Genomic DNA, 26,946 nt, shown 5'->3' with positions numbered 1-26,946 from the left:
GTTTTATGAAGTATTTTATCCCAGTGCCTGAACTGTCATAAATAATCCAAAAATATTGCCAATTATCTCTCATATCTGGACCTCAGTTTTCCCAGTTGTTGATGGGTTTGGAGTGATCACGTGACACCAGCCTAAGGAATTTGTCTTGGGTCCTTAGCCTGAGTGGTTCAGGTCACAGGGCACCCAGCTCCTGGGAATACTTTTTTGAAGGGAAAAGGGGGGGAACAGAGGAGCATAAAAGGGATATGTGTGCCAGTCTGGTGGATGAGTCCAGTTTACATCAGCATATCCAGTTTTCAGCTCAGCCAGACACACGGCAGGCATCAGTGAACGGCTGCTGTCCTTGGCTATGTTTGAATGAGCTGGAGGCCCATTCCCGGGTGGGATAGAAGGAAGAGACAGCAGTGGGTCAGTCCTGAGGGGCTGGAGTCCTCCTGTGAGACACACTTCCCTTCCCTGCGGTGGCAGAACGGCAGCCTTCTGAGTTCTGCCTAGAAGCCTAGTTGGCACAAGGGACTGGCTTTCGGGTCCTGCTGTTTTATGGACAGCTTTTCACACATGCCGGTTTTAGGCCCTGGCAGCAGTGCCTGAGGGATGATTCGAGCCAAGGACGGAGCCATTGAGGGCGCGATAATTGAGGGAGGAAAATTAATTGTCCTTAATTTGGCATAAATCCCAAAGACCTTCCCCGTGTTCGGAATTCAGAGTAGATTCCTGGGACACGGGACTACAGACGTTTGTATTATTTCCTTTCTCCTTGATTGATTCCTTGTGGAGAGAGGTGGGGGTTACTTGACTCCTGGGCCTTTCTGCAGTTCACATGGCAGAGACCTTGTGGCCATCGTGCCTACTTCTGGTAGGCCCTGGCTGACTCTCACTGTTGCTCAGGGGGACTGAACAGGTGGGATTGAGGCATAGGAAGAGCAAGACGGGTACCCTGGTGGGCCAGGATGGCTCTGGCAGCCCCAAGTGTTTCCTAGCTTTGGGGGGATGAGGGGTTCAGGGAGGGAAGGAGGAACGCCCTATGAAGGCCCTAATTAGGCCTTCTTGTGAAAGCGATTGACAGACCAAAGAAAGCTGTTCCCCCTGCTTGGTACATCCTCAAATTTTTTTGCTTCATTTTCAACCTTCCTTTTCTTGCCACTATTTAATATTTTCCTTTTTTAAAAATTGGAGCTAATAGTTGGGGTACCGTGGGATCATATTTACAGCCAAAAAGGTGCTGGGTTTTACACCCAGAGTTTATAGAGCTGCAGATGGGGAAATATGCCACCAGCTACTTGGAGAGGCCAGGGAGGTGAGGCTTTGCTGGGAGTCCAGCTGCTCCCCAGCCCCCAGACCCCTCTTCTGATGGGGCCGCAATCTCTTTGGGATGCCCCTGGCAACTGGAACCTTGGCAGAGTTCTCCCTGGGTTCTAGCAGCAGAGAGAGGTGTCTCGGCCCTGCTGTTGGGGCTCCTCCAGCTTTTTCTTCTACCTCCTCCCTGAGGATTCCCCCTGGGTCTCTGAAAGTCTCCAGGGAGGGCCAGCTCTGCCAGCCTTTACTTTTTTCCCTTCTGAGGATGCCCTGTACCATTTCCCTGGCCTTGGAGTCTAACCTCAGCAAATGGTCCCGTATACTCATCTTGTACTGGGCCTGCAGAAGAGCGGTGAGGAGTAGTGCTAGCTTCCTGGCATCCCCACCGTGGATCCCAGCTCCCCCTCTGGGTGACTGACAAAGGACAAAATATTCTTCCCATGTTGGGTGTGCCCAGCATCCACTCTGGTGGAGAGGCTCTACTGAGATCTCACTCTCACAAAACACTGTGTGGTTTGGTCCCGGAGGTGAGATGTCCTCCTGGAGGTGGGGAGAGGGAGCAGGGTGGGAAAGGGCAGCCCCAGGCCCTAGTCTCCGCCCCAATGCTCAGCCCTTACCAGTTTTTTGAGCGTGGATTCTGTGTCAGACACTCTCTGACACTTTTCACGGACACCACCAGATATAGTCTTTACTATAAATTTACACCCATCGTACATATCAAAATGGAGACATGGAAAGGATAAGCTATTTAGTGGTAGGAGACAGGTGTCCCACTTCAGTCTGTGCTAGTCCCAACCCCTTTACCCCGTGCTTCCTAGGGATAGGAAGTGGGCAGCTTTGTTTCCCCCACTCCTCAGGGTGGTCCATATACAGTGGGAAAGAGGTTGTGCTGCTGATGTCCATTCCCACCTCTCTATGAATCACAACCCCTGGCATTCTGGGAGAAGGTGGCCAGGGAGGAGTTTTGCCTCCCCTCATAGAGTTTTTTGGTGTCCTCATAAGAGTTTTTCATTACCTTAGCCTCCATATGCTTAGACGTGGTTCCAGGCCTGACTTGACCCCCAGGGTCAGCACTGAGGGAGGGCAGAATGTCAAGGTCAGGACCTGGTGTGGAGGGGGTGGTCACTGGTAGGAAAGGGAGAACCCAGAGTCGGGGCTAAAACCTGGGCTGTGATCCGGGGCTCTGTCATGGGGTAGAGCTGAAGGCTGAGTGCAGGCAATGGCAGGAACAGGGGAGTGGGGCTGGACCGCATGGGGGCTTTCAAGCCGAGTTTTGGCTGTTGATGCCTCATGATCTGTGGACTCCCCGCACCCTGGCATCCACGCAGCAGTTTCTGCCGTGGCCAGCATAGCATTGATCCTCCTCCCTCTCGGGGCCCAGAGATAAGTGCTGATGCTGTCAGTCTGAGGCATTGCTTCTTAGATCTGGAAACTCCCCGACAGGGCAGGGCAGGGACCTGCTATAACCCCCAGGCCTTGTGGAAGGACAGACCAAGGGGCAGTGGAACTTGTGACTCTTATTCTTTATATCTGGGCAGGCATCAGGCTTAGAAGTCAGGGATGGGGGAGGGAAGAGTTTTGAAGGTCTCGGCAAGCCTGGCAGTTGGGTAGTTGCCCACAAAATGGTCCTGACAGGCAGGTGGGGCCAGCTTTAACATTCACATCTGTTCTTTGTCTGCAGAGGAGCAGCTGCCCTCCGGGTTCCCCTCCATCGACATGGGGCCACAGCTGAAGGTGGTGGAGAAGGCACGCACAGCCACCATGCTGTGTGCAGCAGGAGGGAACCCAGACCCTGAGATCTCTTGGTTCAAGGACTTCCTCCCTGTTGACCCAGCCACCAGCAACGGTCGTATCAAGCAGCTGCGTTCAGGTGAGCAGCAGGCAGGGGATCAAAGGGCAGCACAGACTTCAGGAAAGGTGTCTGGCCAGAACCCAACACAGCCTAACCTCTTGGGCCTGGGTGCCTGGGAACCACAGGAGGCCCCAGCCTGGAGCTTACCCTTCCGGCTGAGAAGAACAACCAGCAGGGGAGGCCAGGGGGCCAGATCCTGCCATAGGCCCACACACCGTCTGCTGCTGTGGCTTGGGGAAGAGAGTTTGGCAGCAAGGGCTAGTCGTTGGCTGCACCTTTAACTTCCTAGGATTGTCAGACTACAAACTCAGGGCCAGTCCTGCTTCCTGTGTGATGTGATCAGCCTATAGCATTAGGCTCTGCAAAAGTGCTCTGTTCATCTTCCACCTTCCCTTGTAGCCTGGCCTGAAAGGGGTCCTGGCTGATACTTGTCTTCACTTCTGTGGACATCAGGGCTTAGCTGGGAAAAGAGGCCAAATATGGCCTGATTTACCAGACTTCAAAAGGCTGGACCTCAGGGGCCTGGAGCCAGAGAGACTTGCTGCCAAGAAGGGCGACTGAGGTCCCCTTTCTCGGCCACCAGAGCCACCTGACTCCTCGTGGATGTCTTAGTCGAGCCTGCTTGGAGCCCTGGGAGCAAGGATGCTGTCGTGACCAGGCGGGAGGTGTCGCCCCATTCATCGATCTGCCTACGAGGCTCCTGCCAGGAAAATTGATTCCGTTTGTGTGGGAGTAGTGCAGGCGGGAAAGGAGGCTTGGAATCAGCTTGGCTGCATTCTGCATCTGCCGCCAGCTTGGGCTGGACCAATGACCTTGCCCCAGAAGCCCTCCTCCTAGTTGTGGGTAGTGGGCCTTGGGCGGAACGGCTGGTGCTGGCCAGAGCCCCTGCTGCCTGTCAGCTCTGATGTCAACACTGCAAGGGCAGAGATGGCGATGCCCCTTTCTCAGCCCTGCTGGCTTCAGAGGTACCCCCTGGTGCCAGCCCCTCCTTACCAACTCCTGCCAGCTAATTGTCCCTGTGGTGCTCGGGGGAAGAGGGAAAGATGAGCCTCTCAGCAGGAGCAGGATTTCGGCCCTAGCCATGGCCGCCTGAGACAGCCCACAAAGTGTTAGCTCAATTTAATTAAAACTCAACAAGATGGAGGCAGCTGTAGCACAGTTAATTAAAGCAGCTGTAATCAAGGCAGGAAACGGTCTGGCAGTATTTGTGCCACTGCCCAGTGCTGCCCAGTGCCTGGCACAGTTGGGCTGGCTCCTCTGCATTTCCTCATGGGTCCTTTGGGCAACCTCCCTAAACAGGCAGGCCCTCCCCCACAGGCCCAGACCCTGCCCAAGAATGGCATTGACCATCCAAGGTAATTCTGGGAAGGCACGCTGTCTTGAGCATTCATTCATCAAGTATTTATTTATGCAGTGCTTGCTACGTGCCAGGCCCTGAGCCACCCATTCATCGCCCTGTAGGCCAATTCCTGCCTAGCACTCCCCTAGATATCTCCCTCACCTCTCCCGCCTTCTTTTTCCTGGGCTTTTCTCTTCCATCTCTGATGGCCCCTTCTTTGTCTCCCCTGCAGCATCCTCTCCTTTGGTTTGCTCCTCCAGCTGGGGAGGCTGTGAACCCTGGCCTGCCCCACCCCATCAACCCTTTACCCCACAGTCTTGCCCTAGAGAGTTTACCCACTCTTAATGGCTTCAGTTACCATCCCCATGCCAGCAACTCCCAGTTATGTCCCATCTAGCTGTGTCGGTTTGAGTCTGTTGTGTACCCCAAAAGAGCCAAGTTTTTAAATCCTCATTCAGTATGATTGTGTCCATGGAGATGTATCTCCACCCCTTCAACATGGGGTTGCTTACTGGAACCCCATAAAAGGGAATCATTTTGGAAAAGGCTCAGAGCCAACAGAGCCCACACAGCCAGACCTTTGGAGATGAAGAAAGAAAATGCCCCCAGGGAAGAAGTTTGGAACAAGGAGCCAAAGACCCCAGCAGCTGCCAGCCACGTGTCTTCCCAGCTGACAGAGGTGTTCCTGACCCATCGACCTTTCTTGAACCAAGGTATCTTTCTCTGGATGTCTTAGTTTGGACATTTTTGTAGGCTTAGAACATGCAGCTTAATAAATTCCCTTCTTAAAAGCCATTCCATTTCTGGTATATTGCATTCCAGCAGCTTACAAACTAAAACACCAACCCAAACATCCTACCTGAGCTCTAGACCTCAAAATTTGTCTACCTGCTTGATGACCTCCTTCCCAGGTAGCTGTACCCTTCTTCTGCTGAGTGGCAGCACTGACCCTCAGCCTCCCCCACTTGAATCCTGGGAGATGCTCTGACTCCTTCTCCCTCTCCCCCATATTCCTCAAGGAACCAAGACTTCTGCATTTATCACCCACACGTCTCTCAAATTGGTCCTTTCCTCTCACTGCCTCAGCTCCAGAGCCTCCACCAAACAACTCTCCCTGCTTCCATACTCCCTTTGAATCCACTCAGCAGCTGTCAGAGCTAAATCTGCTTGTGTCTTTCCCATGCTCTGACTCACTCAGAGTGTCTTGTCGCCTATGTGGTCAAGTGCACACCCCTAACAAGGCACATAGAACCCTTCTTTATCTCAACCTGCTCCCATCTCCAGCTTTATCTCATTGATTCCTGGCTGCACCACTCACTAGCTCCAAGGCCTCAGTCAAGTTATTTAACTTATCTGAGCTTCAGATTTCTCATCCATAAAGAGGAGTTATAGTAAGGATTAAGAGAGACAATGGCAGTAAAAGCTGTAGTTTAATGCCTGGCATATAGTAGGGGCTCTGAATGGAGCTGTTTATCTCCTGCTGCTCCCTGATGCTTGCTGAGCCACATGACCGCATCATCTTATCCCTCTATTCAAATTCTTGTTCCTCCACTTGGAAAGCTTCCACCCTTCCCAGCCCTTGGGCAACCTCCCTAAACAACCTTCTTCCTGAGGACTCAGCTGGAGCCTCCCTGCTTTCCTGTCTGGTCACCGCTAACTGGCTCCACTCTGCTCCGTTTAGGCTGGGCAGTCCTTGCAGGGAAGGCCTGGTTCTGTCACTTGTCTGTGTGGTCCTCCCTCAGTACCCAGCACAAGCCCAGCGATAGGACACATGTTTCTTGTCCTTATTGAGGGAGTGATTTCATGAACATGACCACTCCCTTTTGTGGGACCTGTCCCTGCAGACTAATGTGGACTGCTCCCCCTGCTTCCCAGGTCCCAACATAACCTCCTTCCTTGTTTGACCTTTCCTAACACCTGGAAGCTGTGTCCTGGGCCCAGGGTCCAGCTCCTGGGATGGAGCCAGATGGCATCCGAGGAGCCTTAGTCTTCTCTGCAATAATCAACAGGACTCTGTCCCTCATCACTGCCTGACCCTGGCCCCTGACCCTTGACCCCAGTACTTGCTACTTGCTATCAACATTTAGTACTGTTTAGAAGGGTGCTGCGCTATTCCATGTGCATCTTACAGGGAAGCCCTTCAGGAGTGGAATCAGGCTCTCAGGCTGTTTGCAGGGACTTTCATGATATGTACGCCTCACTGACAGTTTACAAAGTCCTTTCCTGCTTTTCACTGCGGCTGATTCTCCTGCAGCCCTGTGAAGTAGGACAAGCTGTGATTATTATGCCTGGTTTGCAGCTGAGTTAAGTGTGACCTGGGGTCACACTGGAGATCCAAGGCCTTGGAGCTTCTTTGTGATGTGATCACCATGGGTCTTTCAGCCTCACATGTTCTGAACCAGGGGACCTGAGGAGTGGATGGACCCCTGTGGGCCTATGGAGTGTCACAGTCCCATCCTCTCCAGACCTCCAATATTCACTGACTAGTACCCAGCACTCCCCAGACATTCTCTGACCTGAGCCTTTCAGCACTTCTAACCAGGGCTTAGCCGCTGGAGCAGGAGCTGGACAGGAGGGTAGCTTAACAGGCCATTTCCTTACTGGATGGACACACTGCCCCGACAGGAACCTCTTGGTGAATATGAACTCAAGACCCAGCATGGGCCCAAGAAATATGGGGACAAGCTTGGAGAGAATGAAAATTGGGTTGCAAGAGCAGCAAGCAGGGGCTGACCTTCAGATGGGTTTCAGAGTTGCTGCTGGGTCCTGAGAGGAGCTGTTGGCCTTCAAGCTCTGCCACACCTAGACAAAGCCTTGAGGAGATGAGATGTGCCATGGTCCTTTTGTCCCCTCATCCCAGTATCCTGGGAGTGAGCCAACATTCCCGTCATGTGGAGGATGGTCCAACTCACAATGTCGACGTACTCACCCAGAGAGCTGTCTCCTTCCACATACTTTAATAATAGTCCTGAGCCAAGAATGTGGAAGAAGAGATGCCAGCATCAGGCCACAGAGGAGGTCCACTGGCCCCACAGAGGGGACCCAGAGAGAAGTACAGACACCAGGTGGGCCTGAAGGCCCGAGGTGCCCACTCTGCTGGCTGGCCCCAGACCTGATTGGAAGACCCTCTGCTCTGATGTCAACTAGGGCCCTGCCTGGCCACTCCCAGGGGAATGATCACAGCGCAGGGATGTGACTCTGATGTCCCCTTCAGCTGCCCACACCCATTTGAGTGGTGAAATGGAAAAGGCAAACTATTCTTTCATTTGGGTGGGGAAGTGATTGTTCTGAGAGGTCCAGAGACTTGTCATGCAAAAGGTTCAGTTTTGGAAGAGCTGAGGCCAGAAGCGAGGGATCCCAGGCCTGGTCTGTTTACATGGGATCCCCTCCCCAGGCCTGGCCTAAACTATAGGAGATCATCTTTTTGGTCTCAGGACCTCTTTACAGTTGTAAAAATTGGAGGCCCTTAAAGAGCTTTTGTTTGTGTGGGTTGTATCTATCAGTATTTACCATACTGGCTATTAAGACCAAAAAGATTTTACATATCTATTAATTTGTTTTAGAATAATTTTTAAAACCCATTGCATGTTAACATGAATAATATTTTTTAATGAAAAATAACTATATTTTCTAAAACCAAAAAAAAGGTAGTAGGAAGAATGGCATTTTTTTATACTTTTGCAGATCTCTTTAATTTGGGGTTTAGTAGAAGACAGCTGGATTTTCATATTTGGTTCTGTGTGCAGTCTGTTGTGATATCATACATCACATAGTCTCTAGAAAACTCTATCGTATACTTGTGAGAGAATGAGAGTACAAAAAGAGAGTAATCTCCTAGTGTTATTGTAAAAGTAGTTCTGACCTTGAGAACTCCCTGAAGGTACCCCTAGTTTCCTTTGACCAATCTTAGAGAAGCACTGCATTGGTTCTTCCCAATCTCTGTGTACCCCCCCCAAACCACCCACACTCTGGGTCCTAGCCTCTGCCTTTGCTTTCTCCCTAGCTTTGGCTTCTGCAGAAGACAGCCTAGTACGGTGGGAAGGCCCCGGGTTGTAAAGCCAGACAGACCTGGTCAAATCCTGTCTTGTCACTTGGCAAGCTGTGTGCCCTTGGGCTGAGAGTCACTTAATGTCTCTCAGCCTCTGTTTCCTCACTTGTACATGGAGATGGATAATTCCTTGCAGGCAGAGGACTGTCAAGTTTATTGAGATGGTGGTCGTTGTTTGCCCCCTTTGAAGTCTTCTCACCCACCAGAAGGGCAGGGGCAGAGAAGGAGGCCAGAGGGATGGTGCTGGACCTGGGCCCATACACCCCGCTGGGTGAGGCGGTGGTTAGATAGAGGGCCTGAGCACAACCTCAGAGGAGGTACCTATTGGAAAGGGGCCCTGTTCAACCTCTCATTAGCCCTGGGCCAGGATTTGGAGGGCGACGGTCTGGTTTTCTTGACTGCTGATTCCCAGGGTTATGAGTCACTGAAAAGGCAAGAAGGGTGGGCTCTGGCCTCTGGCTCTCACCAGTCAGATTGTGTTCAGTAGGCAGAGCTGAGTGGGCTTTGCGAGGAGTCTGCCCCTGGAATATGAATTTACCCTGAGTCCCACCAGGGCTGGTTTATTTGTTTGCCGGAGACCTGGTCTGGTGGTGGCCTTTGGCAAGCCCTCCCTTTAACCCATTCTTCTGTCAACTTAAATGTCCTCATTCATTTTGGTAAGTTCCTTGTTTTGAAATCTTACCTACCTGTGGAATTTGGGTGGCCCTTGCTGGCTTTTTTTTCCCCCCGCCTTCCCTCCTCCATTGGCCCCTGCCAGTGGGGTCTGTGGGAGCCCTGACTAACCTTTCTGGTTTCCTTTACCCCCAGCCCTGCCTCATCTCCTTTTCCCCCTCCTCAGAATAGGGCCAGTGACCTGGGGGACACAGCTTCACCAGCACTCAGCCTGGCTCAGCCTGGTGCTTGCTTACACATCACCTGCACTGGCCTAATCTAGGCCTCAAATCCTCTGTGTAGTTAAGGCCCTTTCTCGTGTTTTATTTGATCTGATTTGGCTTCGTGTGGCACTCCTTCGTTTTGTACTAATGCTTCTCTCTGATCTTATTTGCATTCAAATTACCTCGCCAGGTGGTTCACCAATCAGAGGTAAGAATGCTGTCCGTGCATTTCGCCACGCCACGCCACTGCCGTCACCACCACTCCATCCTGTCCCGTCCGTCACCTCCCCCATGCCCATCCTGACCTCTCCAGCCTCCTCATTTCCAGCTCCGGCCCCACCTAGCACCACCGGCCACCACACACATCCACTCTCAGTCATTCCCTCCTGTGGACTCATCCATTATAAGTCTGAATTGTGGAATTACTCTGTTGAGCCCCACCGTGGAGGTGGCACCCCCACTGCCCAGGCCTTCTAGGCCAACCCCACAGATGGGAACCTATTGGGTCTCATAGTGAAACTGAGCTCTGGTCCCCAAGGCTGGCCAGAGATGGCGACTCTTCCTATGAAATGGGGAAGCACAGCCCAGCCTTGCCAAGCTCTTGAGAGCCTCCTTTTTCCCAAGGATCTCAATTATTACTTGACTCCCTCTTTAATAGCCAACCCTGTAGTAGAATGAGGACCGTCCCTTAAATCCATTTAGCCTAGCAGAGAGCAGGAGGGACACTCAGTTCAGACTTGAGTATAATAAGTACCTGAATGATGGTCTGGAAATAGGGTTATGTGTGACTAGACCACCTGACCTGTCAGCTCAGGGTTCCTGCCAAGCTGTGCTCAGCCTGTGCTGCTTCAGTGCACTGGGAGCCCTGCAGCCTAGAGACTAAGAGCATAGACTGGGCTCATGAGGATCTGGGTTCAAGAGTGCCTTAACCATCTGTGTGGCCTTCAGAAAATCGATTCATCTCTCAAAAAGTCTGTTCCCTCCTCTTTAAATTGGGGCCAGGAGCACACACCCTATAGGGCTGTGAAAATTAGAGGAGAGAATGAGGATTTGTGCAGTGTCTGGTGCAGAGTATGGATGGTTACCTCTGTTTTTACTCATGTCATTTTCTCCCCACCTCTCTAAGTGTCTTTGAGCAGTTCAGAGTGCAGGGCCCTCAGAGGGCAGGGCCATAGTGGTCGTAGGACAGAAATTTGGGCTAGGATAGGACTCACTTCTGTTTTTCTCCATCTGGATCCCCTGGTTCACTCACTCGGCCTACTCTAACTCTGTTGTCCCTCCTACTGGGTCTTGGTTTTGATTCCAGGTTTTTGGGTTTCCATGTGAAAATGGACAAAGGGTCTATGTTGGGTCCCCTGACCAGTCCTAAGCTCTCAGTTCATGCCTCCTCTTCCCATAGACAAAGATTCCACCCAGCTACCACGGTGGCTCACAGCCTGTGGCACAGGACACCAGGTTTCCCCTCACCTTCCAACTGAACTGACCTTAGTGCCCTCACCTCCACCCTTCAATCCTTGCCCCCTAGCCAGGGGTCTGACCCCTACCTGCTTGAATGAACATTTCTGTAACAGTGTCCATCCATCCCATAAACATGACCTATTGAGTGCCCATCAGGGCTGTTCTCACAGGAAAGGGTATTTCGGCATGTTCATTGGGCCCTGATGCTCCCAATAGTCTCCCTGCGGGAGGCGGGGGCGGTGGCTGAGGCCTGGACCTAGGTCTCTGGGCCTCTGTAGACCTAACCCCAGGGTACCAGGCACTGGTGGGCCTAGGACCTCAGAAGAAGGTCAACCCTTTGTCCTGCGGAAGCGCTGAACCTGGGCATCCCCTCTTCTCCCTGTCTAGCCCCCAGCTCCCTGGGTGTTCACAGCCCCCTCCTGGGTCTGGATGGTGGGAGAGGGATGTCAGCAGTGGAGGGGCTGGGGCTGGGACTCAAAGTGGCCCTCCCTTGGACCTCTTCCTGTGATTCCTGTTCAGTCCAGTCAGGTGAGGTCTGGCAGGTTCTGTCTGTCCTGTGTGGGTGTGGTCGTCAGTCAGTCTGGGCCCTAGGAGGAGTGGGAGATGTTAGGGTCACTTCAGTTGTGCTTTGCAGGAGGTGGTTTTCTGTCAGACTGTGTCCTGTGGGGGTTACGAACTGTCAGATTAACTGTCCTGTGTGGGTGTAATTGTCTGTCGTATGGTTCCGGGGAGGAGAGCATTGCCTGTGCCTTGGGGGTGTTACTGTCACAGACAGCTTTGCCCAATGTGCTCTTACAAGCAGTTTATTCAAATGTTTATTGCTGGGGCTGGGGGAAGCCAAGTCGAACCATTCCAGATACACTCCTTCCACCTCCCCCCAGACCTGCTAGGTCTGGCCCCAGGCCCAGGTTTCCTCCATCTTCTGTGGGGGTCCTTTTCAGCTGCCCCCACCCTTTCCTGGCTCCTGTCTGTCCGTCTGCGGCCAGAGCAGCCCCTCAGGATGCTGGCCTGAGTGGGAGCTACAGCCTCCATTAGCCTCCTGAATTATGTAGTAGTCGTGGTGGGTCGAAGCACTTTAGCAGGGCTAGGCTGAGAAGAGAAGCCAGAATGGGTGGGACTGGTGGAGTGGGAGTGGGGAAGGAGAGAGGGGGGTGCTGTGAGCAGAGGCTGCCGGGCATTAGCCTCCAGGGCAAGCCCCTTTCTTCCTGTGGGGTCTGGTGGGTGGCAGATCCTTAGGCTCTTACCCGATGAGGGCATCTCATGCTGGCAAATCCAAAGCTGGCAGGTCTCTAGGCTGCTCCTGAGCCAGGTTCCACATCGCCTGGCTGGGTGGTTGGGACCTGGAGCACTAACAGGGTTCATTGGCAACCAAGCTTCAGGTCTGGCTGGAGCGTGGTGGACACTCCGTGGAGGTGGAGCCAAGCCTCTGGCAGCCTGGCTTAAGGGGCTGGGTGGGCTGTACCCTTGGTTCCAGCCAGGAGGCCTTGAACTCATCAGGGAGAGTATCCCCGAAGCAGCACTGGAACTAGCATATGGCTTGGATGTGCTGCATCCCCTGATCAATACAAGCCACAAATGTTGTTGAGACCCCTTCCTTTGTTCCAGGTCACACTCAACAGAAGTTCACATCTGACCTCTGCCTTTGTATCCCCTCAGGTGCCTTACAGATTGAAAGCAGCGAGGAGTCGGACCAAGGCAAGTACGAGTGTGTGGCGACCAACTCGGCAGGCACACGCTACTCGGCCCCCGCGAATCTGTATGTGCGAGGTAAGGACTCGGGCAGGGCCTAGCCCCTGTCACCGTGGAGCCCAGCTGCATCCATTAGTCACGCTACTTGGAGCCCTGGATGCAGACAGGCAAGGGCCTGCCATGGACCGAGTATCTCCTCCTTGCCACCTCTTTCTGCAGCAGTGGCAGCAGCAGAAGCAGCAGCTCCCATTGGGCAGTCTCCAGCATCTGCCACTACTTTGCTTTCCTTCTCTGCAGGCCCCCCGGGAAGCAGCCACTCTTGGGAGCATTTGTATCTCTTGTAGGTCCTTCCACGTGGTCTCAGAGCCCCATGGGTACCTGCAGCCTTCCAAGCAGCCTTCTCAGTGAATGTGTGTGTGTGTGTGTGTGTGTGTGCGTGCATATGTGCGTGCAGACATGCATGCGTATATGTAAATGTGCACATCTACCCTGGCCTTCCTTGAGTCTTTCCTGCCATCTTCACCAGGGTAGGCCCCCGAATCACACTGGCCCTGGGCTTTGGGGCAGTCAGGCCTTAGGAATATACCAAATCAAGCAGTCTCTGGCCAGGCCTGCCTGGGTCCTTCCTCGAGGAGCCAGCGGTGCTCTGTCACCAGGCAGGACTCTTGTGTAAGGGGGCAGGCTGCGGCAGCTGTGAGCCTTTACACTGCGCATGGTCTTGGGTGAGCACCTCTGCATTCCAGATGTTCCTGACTGGGACTGGGTGAATTGAGTGCATTTCGCAAATTCAGGTAGCCAGCCAGGAGGGCTTAAGGACTGTTTGGGGGGCTCCATTCTATGCCATTTTTAGAGCCAAAGGGCAACTGAAGCTGGCCACCTTGCCCTTTCCTGAGAATGTGCTGGCTCTGGTGTACTCTATGCCCAGGAGAGGTTCAGGGAGGCTGAGTGAGCTCAGCCCCTTCCTTCACCCACCCCCATTCCCTTACTTAGCCGTCCTGCACAGATGGGTGTCATTAAAAGTTAAACTGTCTCCACTCAGGGGATTTGTAAAGGAAAGTGGATATGGCTTCCTTGCAGCGATGATTTATTTCATCACACTAAGTGCTTGGTGCAACCTCTACAAGAAGTTCATCTGTCTGTCCACCTGTCTGTCTAGGGCTGAGCATGGGATCAGCGTGATGGTAGTGACCTGTCCCACTCTGTAGGGCCATGGTGTCAGACTTGCTCATTCAGAGCAGAGGGAACTCAGCAATCAATCAACATATATTTACTGGTGAGCTACTATATGCTAGGTATACATATTGGTTCCAGTGAGGCCATGAGAGGCTTCTAACCCATTTGGTGACCAGTTGATCTGTTTGTAGTAGGCAAATTGTGCTTCAGAGATAATTGACAATACCTCATCAGAGTTGGTGGCATAGGATGGGAAGTCTCCACCACCCCCTTGTTGGCTAGACTCCTGCTCATCAAGGCTCTGCTGAGCTGACCCAAGGATTGTCCTAAAGAATAGCATCAGGGTAGGGAAGCCAGGATCCTGAGAGCCACCTAAATGACCAAGATAAGTAGAACTGTAGCAGCTCTACTTATAAGTACTGTAAGTGGAGCTGTAGCAGCAAAGACTTCACCTCATTTACTGGGGAACTGCAGGCAGTGATGTCGAGGCAGAAGGTGGCCCAAACCCAAGGTACAGAGACCCCTGCATTGTCATCTTGGCTGGGCGGTGTTCTTCCAAGTCATTGTCATGCTGGCCTCAGCCCTAGAGGTGGGGCTGTGGGACTCTTTGGAGCTGAGCTGAGCGGAGGTGCTGTAGCGGCAGCTCAGGCACAGACCAAGGAGGACCTCCCTCCAGCTTCCTAAAGGATCTCCAAAAAAGGGTGTGCTCAGGCAGGACCCTGGCTGGCTCCTGCTATGGCCTTTCCCTTACACCACCAGGTCTTCTGGAATACACCTTCTTGGCTCTGTTCCCACAAGCCTTTTTGGCAAAGAATGTGAGGATTCCTTTAGTTCCAGCCCCACTTGTCAGGGACTCTGAAGCACCCAACCTGAGCCACTGCCACCACCCCCATTCACAGACATACACACACATGGACTCCTGTGGAGCCTGATGTCCTTGGACTAGTCCTAAGCCTCTGTCTCCATGACCTGTCTCATATCCAGGCCCTATCTGAACCTGCGTCTGCCCTCCTTTGCCAAGAGCAAACCCGTATAGCTCCAGGACAGGCCCTACTGATGGGACTTCGAGACACCTGAAAAGCCCTGGAACCCTTGCCTCTGATGTCCCAGCCCCTCCTTATCTGAGATGTGGCAAAGCCCCTGCCTTCTGCCCCCAGCCATGCTGATGGCCCAGCATTCCCAGCTCTGGCCAGACCACCAAACCACATCTCCTCTGTTGACCAAAATTGGCTGATGGCTCTGTGTCCTGAACCCTGCTTGTGGACAGACAGCCCACAGAGAAACCCCAGGACACCTGCCTGGCCTACCTGCTGGCCTGTCCTCCCAGCTGTCTCCCAGCAACTTCAAGACTTCCTTCTATAGCATTCTTCTCTTACCCTCCAGGCCAATGGGAGGTTCCCATGGGGCTCTACACAGCCACTGGCTCTAACTTGATGAGGGCCTGGGCCTCAGTATGGGGGTTGGTGTGATTTGATGTGGCCTAGGGTTTCTCAACCTCAGCACCGTCAATGTGTTGGACCAGATAATTCTTATTAGGGGGTGGGGGTGGGATATCCTATACCTTGTAGGATGTTTAGCAGCATCCCTGGCTCACTATATGCCAGTAGCATCTCCAATTTGTGATAGCCAAAAATGTCTCTAGACCCTGTCAGATGTCTCCTGGGGAAGAATGGCCCCCAGCTGAGAACCCCTATTGTGGTGGCCTTCATCTCCACCCATCTCTGACTGTCTTCTCCCTCCCTCCATCGCCCCTGGGCCTTGTCCCACTCCTCAGATTTGACTTCACTGTCTACCTTGTATCCTTCCATGGCCCTCGGAGCTCTTGGGGCTTCTGCTGCCTCTCTCAGGCCCTGTGGCTGCATAGAGCACCCAGCTCACTACCAGGCGAACAGGGAGCCCTGACTGGGTAGTGATGGCATTGTGTGGGGAGCTGGGGCCTCCAGTTATGTCTCCAGTTATGTTTGACTTCACTCCTTGTCGCCCACAGCTCCACCCACGGTCTAGCAGGCCCAGGCATGCAACATGGACCAGCCTCTTTTCCAGCACCGTCTGACTCCCTCCCTGAGTGACTCATTCTCTCCTTCCATCCACAGTGTCTCTCTCCTCCAGCTCTCAGGGCACACAGCTGTCCAGGCCAGGGCGGGACCATGCCCTCCACAGAGCCTGGCCCGGCTACACCAAGACCCCTAACCTCCCCCATTCTCTTTGGGGACCTGGCTGCTGGGCCATGGCTTTCTCTAAACAGGGGTGGTGTCTCCACAGGCTTTTTCCTCACAGGCTCCTTACCTGGTGCCATGCAGCATGGGGCTTCCTCGTATGCCTTGGTGGGTTTGTGGGTTTGTGGGCTGGGTGGGCCCTGAACCCTGAGCCCAGTTCCCTGGGTCTGTCCAAGCCGAGGGGTGCGTGCGAGGAATGAGGGCCTGCCAGCGTCCTGCTTCTGCCCCTCCCAGCCCGGGCCCCAGCCCTGTCCACCGTGTCCTCCATGCGTCCTGAGTCTTTTGTGAGCGGCGTGGTCCGCGTGCATCTGCGTGCACGTGTGTGTGCGTGGGGGCACAGGAGTCTTGTCTTGTTTCCGTGCTGTGTGGGCAGATGAAGGTTGGCCTGTTTTTACTCTCTCTGTGTTTCTCCTTGTCTTTTTTTTATTCCCTCCTCATCCTCATCGCACTCTGCCATCAACCCAAACTCTCATCTCTCAGATCAGCGAGAAGGTTGGTCCTTTTCACTTCTTATCCATCTGCAGTTCGCCCGTCGAGGGGATGCTCCTGCCGTAGGGACCAGAGGGCTCTGTCAGTTCCTTCCGCTCGCTCCAGCCACACCTGCCCACCTGTCAGGCTCCACTCTCCCTTGGTGGGGCCAGCGGGCGGGCAGGACCAGGGGTGGGCAGGCAGGCCTCCCCTGCCCTGCATGTCTCAGCTGCTTGGGTCCCTGATGCACCATGTGTCTGCATGTCCCCTTAGCCGGGCTCCCCTGCTGGGACGGTGGGCAGGCATGGTGCATGGCACGAAAACTGCGCCCTACCTTTATGCCCAGGCCAGGCCAGTTGTCTGTTCCAGATGGAGCTCAGGAGCAGTTTGGGGGAGCTGTGGTGAGAGGGAGATGTAAGAGCTGTAGTAATGCTTTATGTGGAGCCTTCCACAATCTTCTCCCCCGACTCCCATTCCACTTTTTCCTCCAAGTTCACCTGGAACCACTGGGAAGATGAAGGGAAAAGGCTAAAATAGAAGGGTCTATCCCATCAACATCCTGCAGCACAGGAGAAAAGTTCTACAGTATCCTTCCTGCCCTTGAGGCCCCCAGAGCTCCTCTCTGTCCTCACCAAGGCTACATGGAGCAACCATCCCGGGTCTGCTTCAGGGAAGCATGGTGCTTGGAGTACAGTTTGGTTGATGTCATCTTGGCTTATTGAGGAAGTCTTCGAGCATATTTATTGTCTCTTTCTCTCCAGCCAGATCCAAGTTAAGCATCTTCCCTCCTGCCCCAGGCCCCTCTGTCTGATCTCCCATATCTGTCTAAAGATGGAATTTAGTTGGCCCACCATCTAGCCAACATTTCCTCAGCTCCATGCTGGGTGCTAGGCCTTCAGACCCAAACAATCACACCTTTCCCTGCAGGTTGGGAAAGACTTCCTGGGGACTCCCCTCAGACTCATTCAGGAATAGTCCTTTACAGGCTTGGTCCTCAGCCCCACCCCTAATGCTGGGTCCAGGAGTAGGGTCTAGTGTCAAGTTGGTCTTTATGGTCAGAGGAGGCTCACCTGGGTATCCCTGGGCTTTCGGGATTCAGAGCAGACATGAGGGCCAGGCTGAGCCCAGGAAGCGGACCAGGCCACCTGGGGCTCTCTGCTGTATCCTCAGTGACTTGAGTTTCTTCCCTGAGGGCGAGGGAGCCAGCCGGGAAGAGGGCTGCAGCCTCGACTCAGATGTCAGTCCCAAGCATCCACTCTTACACTCGAGCTCTAGGGCATTTCGGTTACACCACTTTGCTGACTAGGCGGATCTGCCTGGGTGATCAGAAAACAGCCATCAGCAGAGACTGAGCCCAGCCCACACCCGCCTCCCCTCCCACCCCTTCCCCCACCATCCCGATCCCTTGTCCCTTTTCCTTCCTCCCTGTGGTCCCACCAAAAATAAGCATCTACACAAATATTTAACAGGAAGGGAGAAATGAGTTTCTAAATATTCCGAGGGGATTTGCCGGGCTGGTAATTTGTTTGGCGCTGATAATTACATCTTACATTTTTCCAGCTTTACTTAAAACTGTGTGCCGAGTGCGCCGGCATTTAATTACTGCTCTGCGGCAGCCACAAGGTTATTTATTAAAGAGTTATTTTATCTTGATACAGTATATCCTGTCCCTTTTCCCCTCCTTAATGTTGTGTTATTTTCATCAGAAATTTCCGCGAGTGAATGCAGATTGCGGGGCTGCCTCCCCTGCGATTAGGCTGTCATCCTGCTGAATGCTGATGCTTCCAGGCGCCGCTCCGCCCCATTATAGGGGGTTGTCAGTGCAAATAATTAGACTTAAAAGTTACAGCTGAAATATAATCCAGAAATGGCAGGGCCCTGTTTTGGAAATTGTCTATAAAATGTCAGCACTGAGGATGCTCAGGGAACAGTAATAGACCAGCATTGTTAGAGCTTGAGATTAGACCCTAAAAGCATTTTTCTCAGTTCCAGGTTTTCTTTCTCTGGCTGCTGCTTCTGTCAGTACACTGAGCTCAGGGCGAGTCCTGCTCCTTTAGGAGGCCTTGTGTCTGACAGCAGGATGAATGAGGCGAGGCCATTGCAGTGCAGTTTCAGCCTCTCAGGGATGTGGGGATGGGGGTGGCTGTCCAGGCAGGTCAGAGATGCAGGAAGACCCTATTCTTTCCCACTACTCTAACCTCTGTCATGCTCAGGGGCTGTGTGGCTTGAGCTGCAGAAAACCATGCTCTATCCAGAACTCCTTGGATGTCACTGAAGCCCAGTGTCCTTGCAGATGGCAAGAGTGAAGGGTCGGATGCTCAGGAGCCTCTGGGATGGAGGGCCTCACTTGGTGTTAGGGGTGATGTAATGGGTCCACCTGACCTCCCAGATTCATCCCTACTCTGGAGTTCTTCCCTTCACTTGTTTCAGGGAGGGAACTGTTCTCCACGTCAGCTCCTGAAGGGCATCAGTTTCCTGAGAGTAGCTGAAGTCTGAGGCTTTGGCAGGGGACTGGTGTGACCTCCAAAGTTGGTCCATGTACCTTGGCCTGAAGGCCCTGTGCTCCAGGGACTCTTTCAAGGTAAAGTTCAGTCAAGTTTCTGGGCTGTTTAGGTTGGGGCCCAGGGCTTATTGGCCAAAGACCTTCTTCCTTCTTCTGGGGCTCTCCATTCTGGTGTGCAGGGATCAAGTTAGGCTCAAAGAATCCACCAGTAGCCAGCATCAAACTTGGAGCTCTGCCTCTCCCCTGGCAAAGGCTCTCAAAGTCCCATCTTTATGCCCCCTAGAGAAGCCTCATCTCCTGCTACTTGGTTAACTCAGAGCCTTCTGGGTCTCTTTTGTCAGGACTCTCAAAAGGGTATGAGTTTTTTCATCACACAGATCTACTCCTACAACGTGTATGAACCTAAGCGTGTTGCTTAATGTGTTAGTCATTAATCAGTTACTTTGTCTGCGGTTAAGAGATGATAGCATTTACAGCATGAAAATCTTTGGCATGTAGTAGGTGCTCAGTAGTAGTTTCCCTTTTCCAAATCTGTTCCAATGCCCATGAACAAGGAAGAGACAGGGCAGCCACTAGCTCAGGGTGCCAGAGAGACTTGTTCTGCTGAGTTTCTGTGCTCAGCCTTTCTTCTCAAGCCAGAACTGTGCTAGACTCCTCCCTTTATTGCAAGCCTGAGCTTGATCTACCAACAGCCCTGCCTGTCTAGGCCTTTCCTGCCATCTCCCACCCCTCAGGCCCAGCTTCTGAGCTCAGGGAGTGCCCACAAGGCTGTGGGCGACATTCTGGCTGTGCCTTCTGGCTTTTCCCTTGTGCCAATTTGAGGGAGCGCTCAAAGGGGGTCTTTGTTGTGGTTTCTATTGCCAGCCATGCCCCCAGGATCCACCTGCCACGCAGAGCTGCCGTGTCTGTGATGGGCTGTCATTATTTAACATAGTCTCCCAGCATTAGGGTAAATGACTGAAACCCAGCTTATACCCATAGCTTAAGCAAAACAAGGAAATGCTTGTCTTACAAAACTAAAAAATGTAGAAGTCAAGTTGGTGTTGGGCAAGGCTGGATCCAGATATTTAAACAATTTGGTCAAGCCTCTGTCTTTGTGTCTTAGCTCACATCTTCTCTTTGTGGACTCTTGTTCCTAAGCTGGTTCTCCTGCATGTCAGTGAAAGTGGTCCCAAGCTGCTCCAAGCTTTTATTTCCCAGCTTAGCTACCTGAGTAGAGAGAGAAAGTTACTTTTCCAATTTTGAGAATGTCTAACAGCTTTTATTTTGTTTAATATATGCTTTTTATAATAACTTGAACACTTGATATTATTAAATAATCTTACAAAATATCCTCTTTAATGATCCTAAGAATTTTCTACCATATATATGTCCTATAATTTAGCCAATTCAAAAAGATTATGAAAGGATGATGGAAAGTGAGCTTTATACACAAGAACAAAAGCAGTAGGCCAAAATCCAGGGGGACTTCCAGTTACCGTATCTCTGAGCATATCAGGAATATTTTATCATAATTCCTGTTTCCTTATCTGAAGACTATTTCTTGTTAGCCCGATCTGGGTCACATGCCCCATGTACCAAAGAGTGAGAGAAGAGGTGCTTCTCCTAAAGGAAATGATGCTGATCCTGGGAGAATGCAGGCCTCTATATGTCCATGAGACTTGCTGATCCCCTAGGTGAGCCTGGGAATAGAGAGGGAAGTAGACGTAGCCCATGATGCTGGTGTTTTGGTTTTATCAGGGTTTTGGCTGTGTCCGGCGGACTGGGAGTGAGGCAGGGTGTAGAAGGAGTTGAGGCAAGATCTTGTAGACTGGGCTGTGGAGCTTGGAGTTTTCCCTAAAACATTGGGGAGAGTTTTAAACCAAGTGATGGGATCGGGTTTATGCCAGCTGTTTGTGAAAGGCCAGTTAAAGGGAACCAGAGTCATGGAGGATGACAAGGCAGGAAGACAAATGAAGAACCCATTGCAACAATCCAGGGAAAGATGGTAGTGGCTTGGAGTTTGGGAATGGCAGTTGCCTGTGGGCTTGGAGAGAAATTAATGGTCCAGGGCCTAGAGACTTGCTGGGTGTTCGGTCTCTGGGCCTCAGTTTTGTCACCCATGCCTTGAGGTCAGAGGTTGGACCAGGCAGTCTCTGCAATTGCTTCCAACTCTGATTCTGATTTTGGGGAGTATGCGCTAGAGTCTTGTGTCTATAGAGGAAAAGTTCCTGATGTGGCACTGGGGTTCCTTTGCATGCTTGGGCTCCCTAGAGTCCAGCACTCTCAGTAGTGTATCTGGTGGCTTAGCTTTGCTGCCTGCCTTCCCTGGCCCTGTCTGTAAAGGTGCCACTGGGGGACATACCCTAGCCTCTGCCCACCCAGTCGCATGACCCATCTGCATGCCAAGCATGCCTGCCCACAGCTAGGTTTTGCCTGCCTGCCTTCCCTCTGCATGCTTCGAACGTCTGTGCCAAGCTTGCAACTTGGGGAGTGGGGTGGTCCAGTCTGTACCCCTGAAGTGAGAAGCTCAGAGCAGCTTCTGACGTGGGAAGCCCAAGACTGGAGGTCATGTCCAGGCACAACCACCCTCCTCCTTGAGACCCCTGGTCATTGGCGTGGGAAGCCGTCTGCTCAGCGCCCTCATCATGTTACTGCCATCGTCATGCCCATCCTGCCCGCGGACCACGTCCCTAGCCTGCCATGTCCCACAGCCCTTGCCCAGCCCCTCTCTTCAGGGTCAACCCCATCCTCCTGGATTCCCAGGCTGTACCTTGATGAGGGAAACCTCATCTCTTCTCTTTGGGCTGTAGCCTAGAAGTGGAGGCAATGACCCCAGAGGAGGTGGCCCTGTTACTCCCAGACTGAACCCCTCTTTGCTGCAGCCAAGCTCTGAGGTCCTCCCACAATAGGGTGCCTGGTTTTCTCTCCCTGGTGTCCCAGCTAGTGGCTCTGGAGCAGCATAAAGTGGGTCAGGGGCAGGCAGAGGTGAATACTGGAGGGTAGCCTAGGTTTGGCCTGGCCCAGACCTGGACTTCACACTGAGTCCATGTGTAACTGGACCCTGGGCAGACAGGACCTATCTGGGCCTCTGTTTCTTGGGCTGTAAACTGGAGCTTGGTTGTGAGATCTCTGGTTAGCTAAGATGTATTCCAAGCAGTCCCTGAGAGCAGGGGTTCCTTCTAGCCTGAAACTGGGGTGGGAGATGGTGAACTGGGGCCCGGGGATTCTACCCCTCCTGTCTCTGAGCATGGGTTTGGCTCTGACTAGAGGGGCCTTTTGGATGAGGGGCCCCTGCCCTTCTGTCTACCCACGTGCACTGCCCAGCCTGTGAGTGCCTCTCTCCCTCCTCCCACAGTGCGCCGCGTGGCTCCTCGGTTCTCCATCCCTCCCAGCAGCCAGGAGGTGATGCCAGGTGGCAGCGTGAATCTGACATGCGTTGCTGTGGGCGCGCCCATGCCCTATGTGAAGTGGATGCTGGGTGCCGAGGAGCTCACCAAGGAAGACGAGATGCCGGTCGGCCGCAATGTGCTGGAGCTCAGCAATGTCATGCGTTCCGCCAACTACACCTGCGTAGCCATCTCCTCACTGGGCATGATTGAAGCAACGGCCCAGGTCACAGTGAAAGGTCAGCGTGACAGAAGCACTTGTCTTGGCAGCCAGGCAGAGGGGTCAGCGCTCCCTCTTTGAGGCCCCTAGTTCTGGGGCCCTGCTGTCCCTTAGTGGAGGAGGGAGGGGTTTGTGTTATCCACAGCCTTTGCAGTAACAGCACATGTTGAGTTCCTAGGGGGCAGATGTTGTGCTAACAGGTATGGATTATTCTGTTTCATTTTTGTGTCACCTTGGGAGATAGGTGCTCTTATTATCCTCATTTTACAGATGAGGGAACTGAGGGGCAGAGAGACTCTGCTGTCCAAGGTCACACAGCAGTGAATAACGGAGCAAGAGTTTGAACCCTTGGTGGTCTGAATCTGCAGCCCACCCCCTACACCACCACAGTACCAGACCCTTTGGGTTTAATGGTCCCCCTGTAATAAAGATGTAGTAAAGAGGAGCCAAGAAGGCCAGTGGGTCCTCTGCCTGACCCTCACCTCCAAGCCCAGAGCCTTGGGGACACACGTACAGTTTAGCACTCCTCTCCTGACTCCCTGCTACTACTCTTGGCTCCCTCTGATCCATCCTCCATTTCCCAACTGAAGTGATCTTTTAACACGTGAATCAGGACTGTCTCTCTCCCTCTTAACCCTTTTCAGTGGTTTCCCATTGCTTTTAGGATAAAGATCAGGAGCCTCACTGGCCTTCCAGGCCCTGCCGACCCCTTTCTCAGCATGCCCCAGCCACACTGACTCCCTGCCGTTTTGCTGTGCTCCTCACCCAGCCCTTCCCACCCTCCAGACGTCCGCTCTGTGAGGCTTCCCTTTAGCACCCCATTATGGAGATCCTCTGGGTTTTTCTCTGTCTCAGCACCCTGCTTCCTCCCGTCCTTGCACACATCGAACTGTGACTGTTTGCACCTCATTTATCAATTCTCTCTGCCCCTGGAATACAAACTCCACGAGAGCAGGGGCTGGGTCGTCTTGGTGATGCTGTGTCCCTGATCGCTGGCCCTGAGTAACGACTTGTGGAATGGTCAAGTGGCTGTGGACCGGGGACCTCATCCTCTGGGCCAAGCCACACGATCTGCAAGGACAGGAACATCATCCCTGTTTTTAAAGGCCAAGGCCGGTCCTTGTGGAAATGCCTTCATTTTCCGCTTCCCTAGTCCCTGTTACCCAAATTTACCCACAGATGAGCCCTGCTTCACTCCAGAGGCAGGTCTCTGCTGCCCAGTCCTGCAAGCTTTCTAGTCAGCCTGGGACCTGGGATGGGTCTAACCACTCCAGATCTGTTGAGAGGAGTCCCTGCTGGTCACATGGGCTCATGTGAGGGTCCAGTCATTGCCTGGATAGATACAAATGACCTAAGTTCCCTGGGGCCACTGACAACCCTGGTCACCACTCCCCTCCAGGTATCTTCAGAAGTCACACAGGCTTTTCAGGCCACTCTTTCAAGAGGGTAGACTGTGGGTGTCCACTACACTCTGGGGCCACCCCAGCTGGCCTTGAACAACCCCCATGGGCGGGGCTGGTTTGGGGGGGCCACAACCTTGGGCAACCCTGAGCCTTCCTCTTTGCCCCCAGCTCTGCCTAAACCTCCAATCGACCTCGTGGTGACAGAGACAACGGCCACCAGTGTCACCCTGACCTGGGACTCTGGGAACTCGGAGCCCGTGTCCTACTACGGCATCCAGTACCGTGCAACGGGCACGGAGGGCCCCTTCCAGGAGGTGGACGGGGTGGCCACCACCCGCTACAGCATCGGTGGCCTCAGTCCCTTCTCAGAATACGCCTTCCGCGTGCTGGCGGTGAACAGCATTGGGCGAGGGCCGCCCAGCGAGGCCGTGCGGGCGCGCACGGGGGAGCAGGCGCCCTCCAGCCCACCGCGCCGCGTGCAGGCGCGCATGCTCAGCGCCAGCACAATGCTGGTGCAGTGGGAGCCGCCCGAGGAGCCCAACGGTCTCGTGCGGGGCTACCGCGTCTACTACACCCCAGACTCGCGCCGCCCCCTGAGCGCTTGGCACAAGCACAACACGGATGCGGGGCTCCTCACCACTGTCGGCAGCCTGCTGCCCGGCATCACCTACAGTCTGCGCGTGCTCGCCTTCACCGCTGTGGGCGATGGCCCGCCCAGCCCCACCATCCAGGTCAAGACACAGCAGGGAGGTGTGTGCGGGTGCGGGCGCAGACCGGGCTGCCCGTGGCAGGAGTGGGATGGCACCTCTCCCCTCCCTCGTGCTGTGAATTGGGGAGGCGGAGGAGGGCCCGGTATTCGCTGGGAATGCAGGGTGAGGGTGTGGGATGGAAGTCTGCTCCCCTCTGCCTCCTCCTCCCTGGGTCACCCCTGCCCTTGAGGACTGCTGAAGCTGATCACCCCTGCGCTGGGGGTGTTGCAGTGCCTGCTCAGCCCGCGGACTTCCAGGCTGAGGCGGAGTCGGATACGAGGATCCAGCTCTCGTGGCTGCTGCCACCGCAGGAGCGCATCATCCAGTATGAGCTGGTGTACTGGGCAGCAGAGGATGAAGGCCAGCAGGTGAGGGAAGGGAGAGTGGTCCTTAAGGGTCTGTGGTGGGCTCACTCATAGGCTTTATGGATTTCTATGGCTTGTGTGCACAAAGCCCTTAGGGTTTTTTCCTTTGAGGCCTTATGGCCTGTGAGTGCGGGGTGGATCCTGTGAGTGTTATGGTTTTGCAGCCTTTGTCACCCTTGTAGTGGAGGCAAGCTCTCTAGTATCTCAGCTTGGGTCTCATGGGCTCCTGTGGGGTTGCCATGATCCCTGTGGTCCGAGGCTCCTATGGTGTGGGCAGGGCCCTGTTCCTTGTGTGGTCCCCGTGATCATGTGCTGTGGTCAGAGCCCTATAGCTGGTCCTGGGGCCATGGTGGATCCAGTGGGGACAGGGCATAACCCTTGTCAGGGAATGACTTCTCAGTGACTGTTGAGGTCAGAGCAGTAAGCAAGTGCCCCCTGCTCTTCCAGCACAAGGTGACCTTCGACCCCACCTCCTCCTATACTCTAGAAGATCTGAAGCCTGACACATTATATCGCTTCCAGCTGGCTGCCCGCTCAAGCATGGGGGTGGGTGTCTTCACCCCCACCATTGAGGCCCGCACAGCACAGTCCAGTAAGTGTCCCTCGAGGCCACTGCCTGTTGTAACTGGGTATCATGGACACACAAGTGCGCACACACACGTGTACACCTGTTCCCTACCCACCTCAACCAGGCAGGTGGTCAGGTCCTCTGGGCCCTGGGCTAGACTCTGGTCTGGGCTCTGGGTCTGGACCCCAAGAGAGGGACAGGTAAGTGCCTCCAGTCTATGTCTAGGAGGCTGCTCCCCTCCCAGCTCCTGCCCAGCCTCCCAACCTGCCCTCCCACCCATTGTCCCGCACTCTTCTCAGGTAAGTTTTGTGTTTGTGACTCACTCCCCTTCCTCCATTCCCCCTCCCCTGCCCTGTCCTGGTCACAACCAGCTCAGCTTGGCCACCGTCAACACTGGGGCTGCCTCACAGGCCATATTCCAGACTGGTTTGACAACTGTCCTCCCTCCCCCATCCCTACAGCTCATTCCCCTCCGCCATCACCCATATGCCCTACCTCAAAGCCCCCCACTTTGAGGACAACGTGTAAGCCATGTTATACCACTGAGTGAACTGCACATGGGACAAGGTCTGGGAGAATGGACTGGGTGACCAGGAGCACCCGTGTGGGACTCTCTGCAAGGTTGTGAGTGTGACAACCTTGTGCTGCTATGTCTTACTGTGTTCCTGTGTCTGGGAGACTGTGTGTCCATGCCTGATCGTCTGACTGCAGCTCCTACATGTACGTGTCAGTGAGTTTCTGGCATGACCACTTGTCTTTGCGACTGTTCTCAGGCCCATAACATGGTGAGTGTGGCTCTGCAAGTGGCTCTGGGCTGGCCACATGACCGTGTCTGTTTGTCTGTAGCCCTCCAGGTGACTGGGAAGGAGTGGGTGAGGACTTGAGACTACAGGCTGTAGCTGGATGACCTGTTTGTAATCACATAACCACAGCACCGTCTTGAGTTGCGATGTGATAGCGTGGCTGTGGGTGTGGCCAGGAGATGCCGGGTGTGGTTGTGTGGCTGGAACCGTGACTGCATGTGATAACCATGAACATGGCAGTGTCTGTGAAATGGTCTGCGTGACATGGGCCTGTGTGTGAATGTGTCGCTGATGTCAGAAAGCCGCCTGCCACCTGTGCTCATTCATTCATCCTTCAGACAGCTGTCATGCTCCTGTCAGGTGCCAGGCCCCAAGCACAGAGCAGAGCTGGCCCCACCAGCAGATGAAGGGCCTCTGTCCATGGGGACTCTCCAGTCTAGTGGGACAGATAGCCAATGAACACAGAATTACTCAGATGAGCTGGTAATTATATTTGTGGCAGGTGCTATGGAGGAGACAAGCAGGATGGAAAGAGGATGTGATAGGGACCTCA

At 53.7% G+C, this 26,946-nt stretch overlaps 1 protein-coding gene across 4 annotated transcripts in view; it reads left to right on the top strand.

The window, feature by feature from the left end:
• Positions 1 to 26,946, top strand: part of PTPRF (protein tyrosine phosphatase receptor type F) — an 86,494-nt gene that overhangs the window by 32,353 nt on the left and 27,195 nt on the right. For all 4 annotated transcript variants that reach the window (XM_077149959.1, XM_077149958.1, XM_077149957.1 and 1 more), the window contains exons 6-11: positions 2,978 to 3,166; positions 12,525 to 12,635; positions 22,255 to 22,524; positions 24,077 to 24,658; positions 24,889 to 25,025; positions 25,470 to 25,614. In XM_077149959.1, coding sequence (XP_077006074.1) covers positions 2,978 to 3,166; positions 12,525 to 12,635; positions 22,255 to 22,524; positions 24,077 to 24,658; positions 24,889 to 25,025; positions 25,470 to 25,614 — 1,434 coding nt within the window. The remainder of the gene's footprint in view (positions 1 to 2,977; positions 3,167 to 12,524; positions 12,636 to 22,254; positions 22,525 to 24,076; positions 24,659 to 24,888; positions 25,026 to 25,469; positions 25,615 to 26,946) is intronic.

Source organism: Tamandua tetradactyla, chromosome 2, assembly GCF_023851605.1.
Source record: "Tamandua tetradactyla isolate mTamTet1 chromosome 2, mTamTet1.pri, whole genome shotgun sequence".
NCBI classification, from domain to species: Eukaryota; Metazoa; Chordata; class Mammalia; order Pilosa; family Myrmecophagidae; genus Tamandua; species Tamandua tetradactyla.
This window is presented reverse-complemented; position numbering and strand designations above follow the sequence as displayed.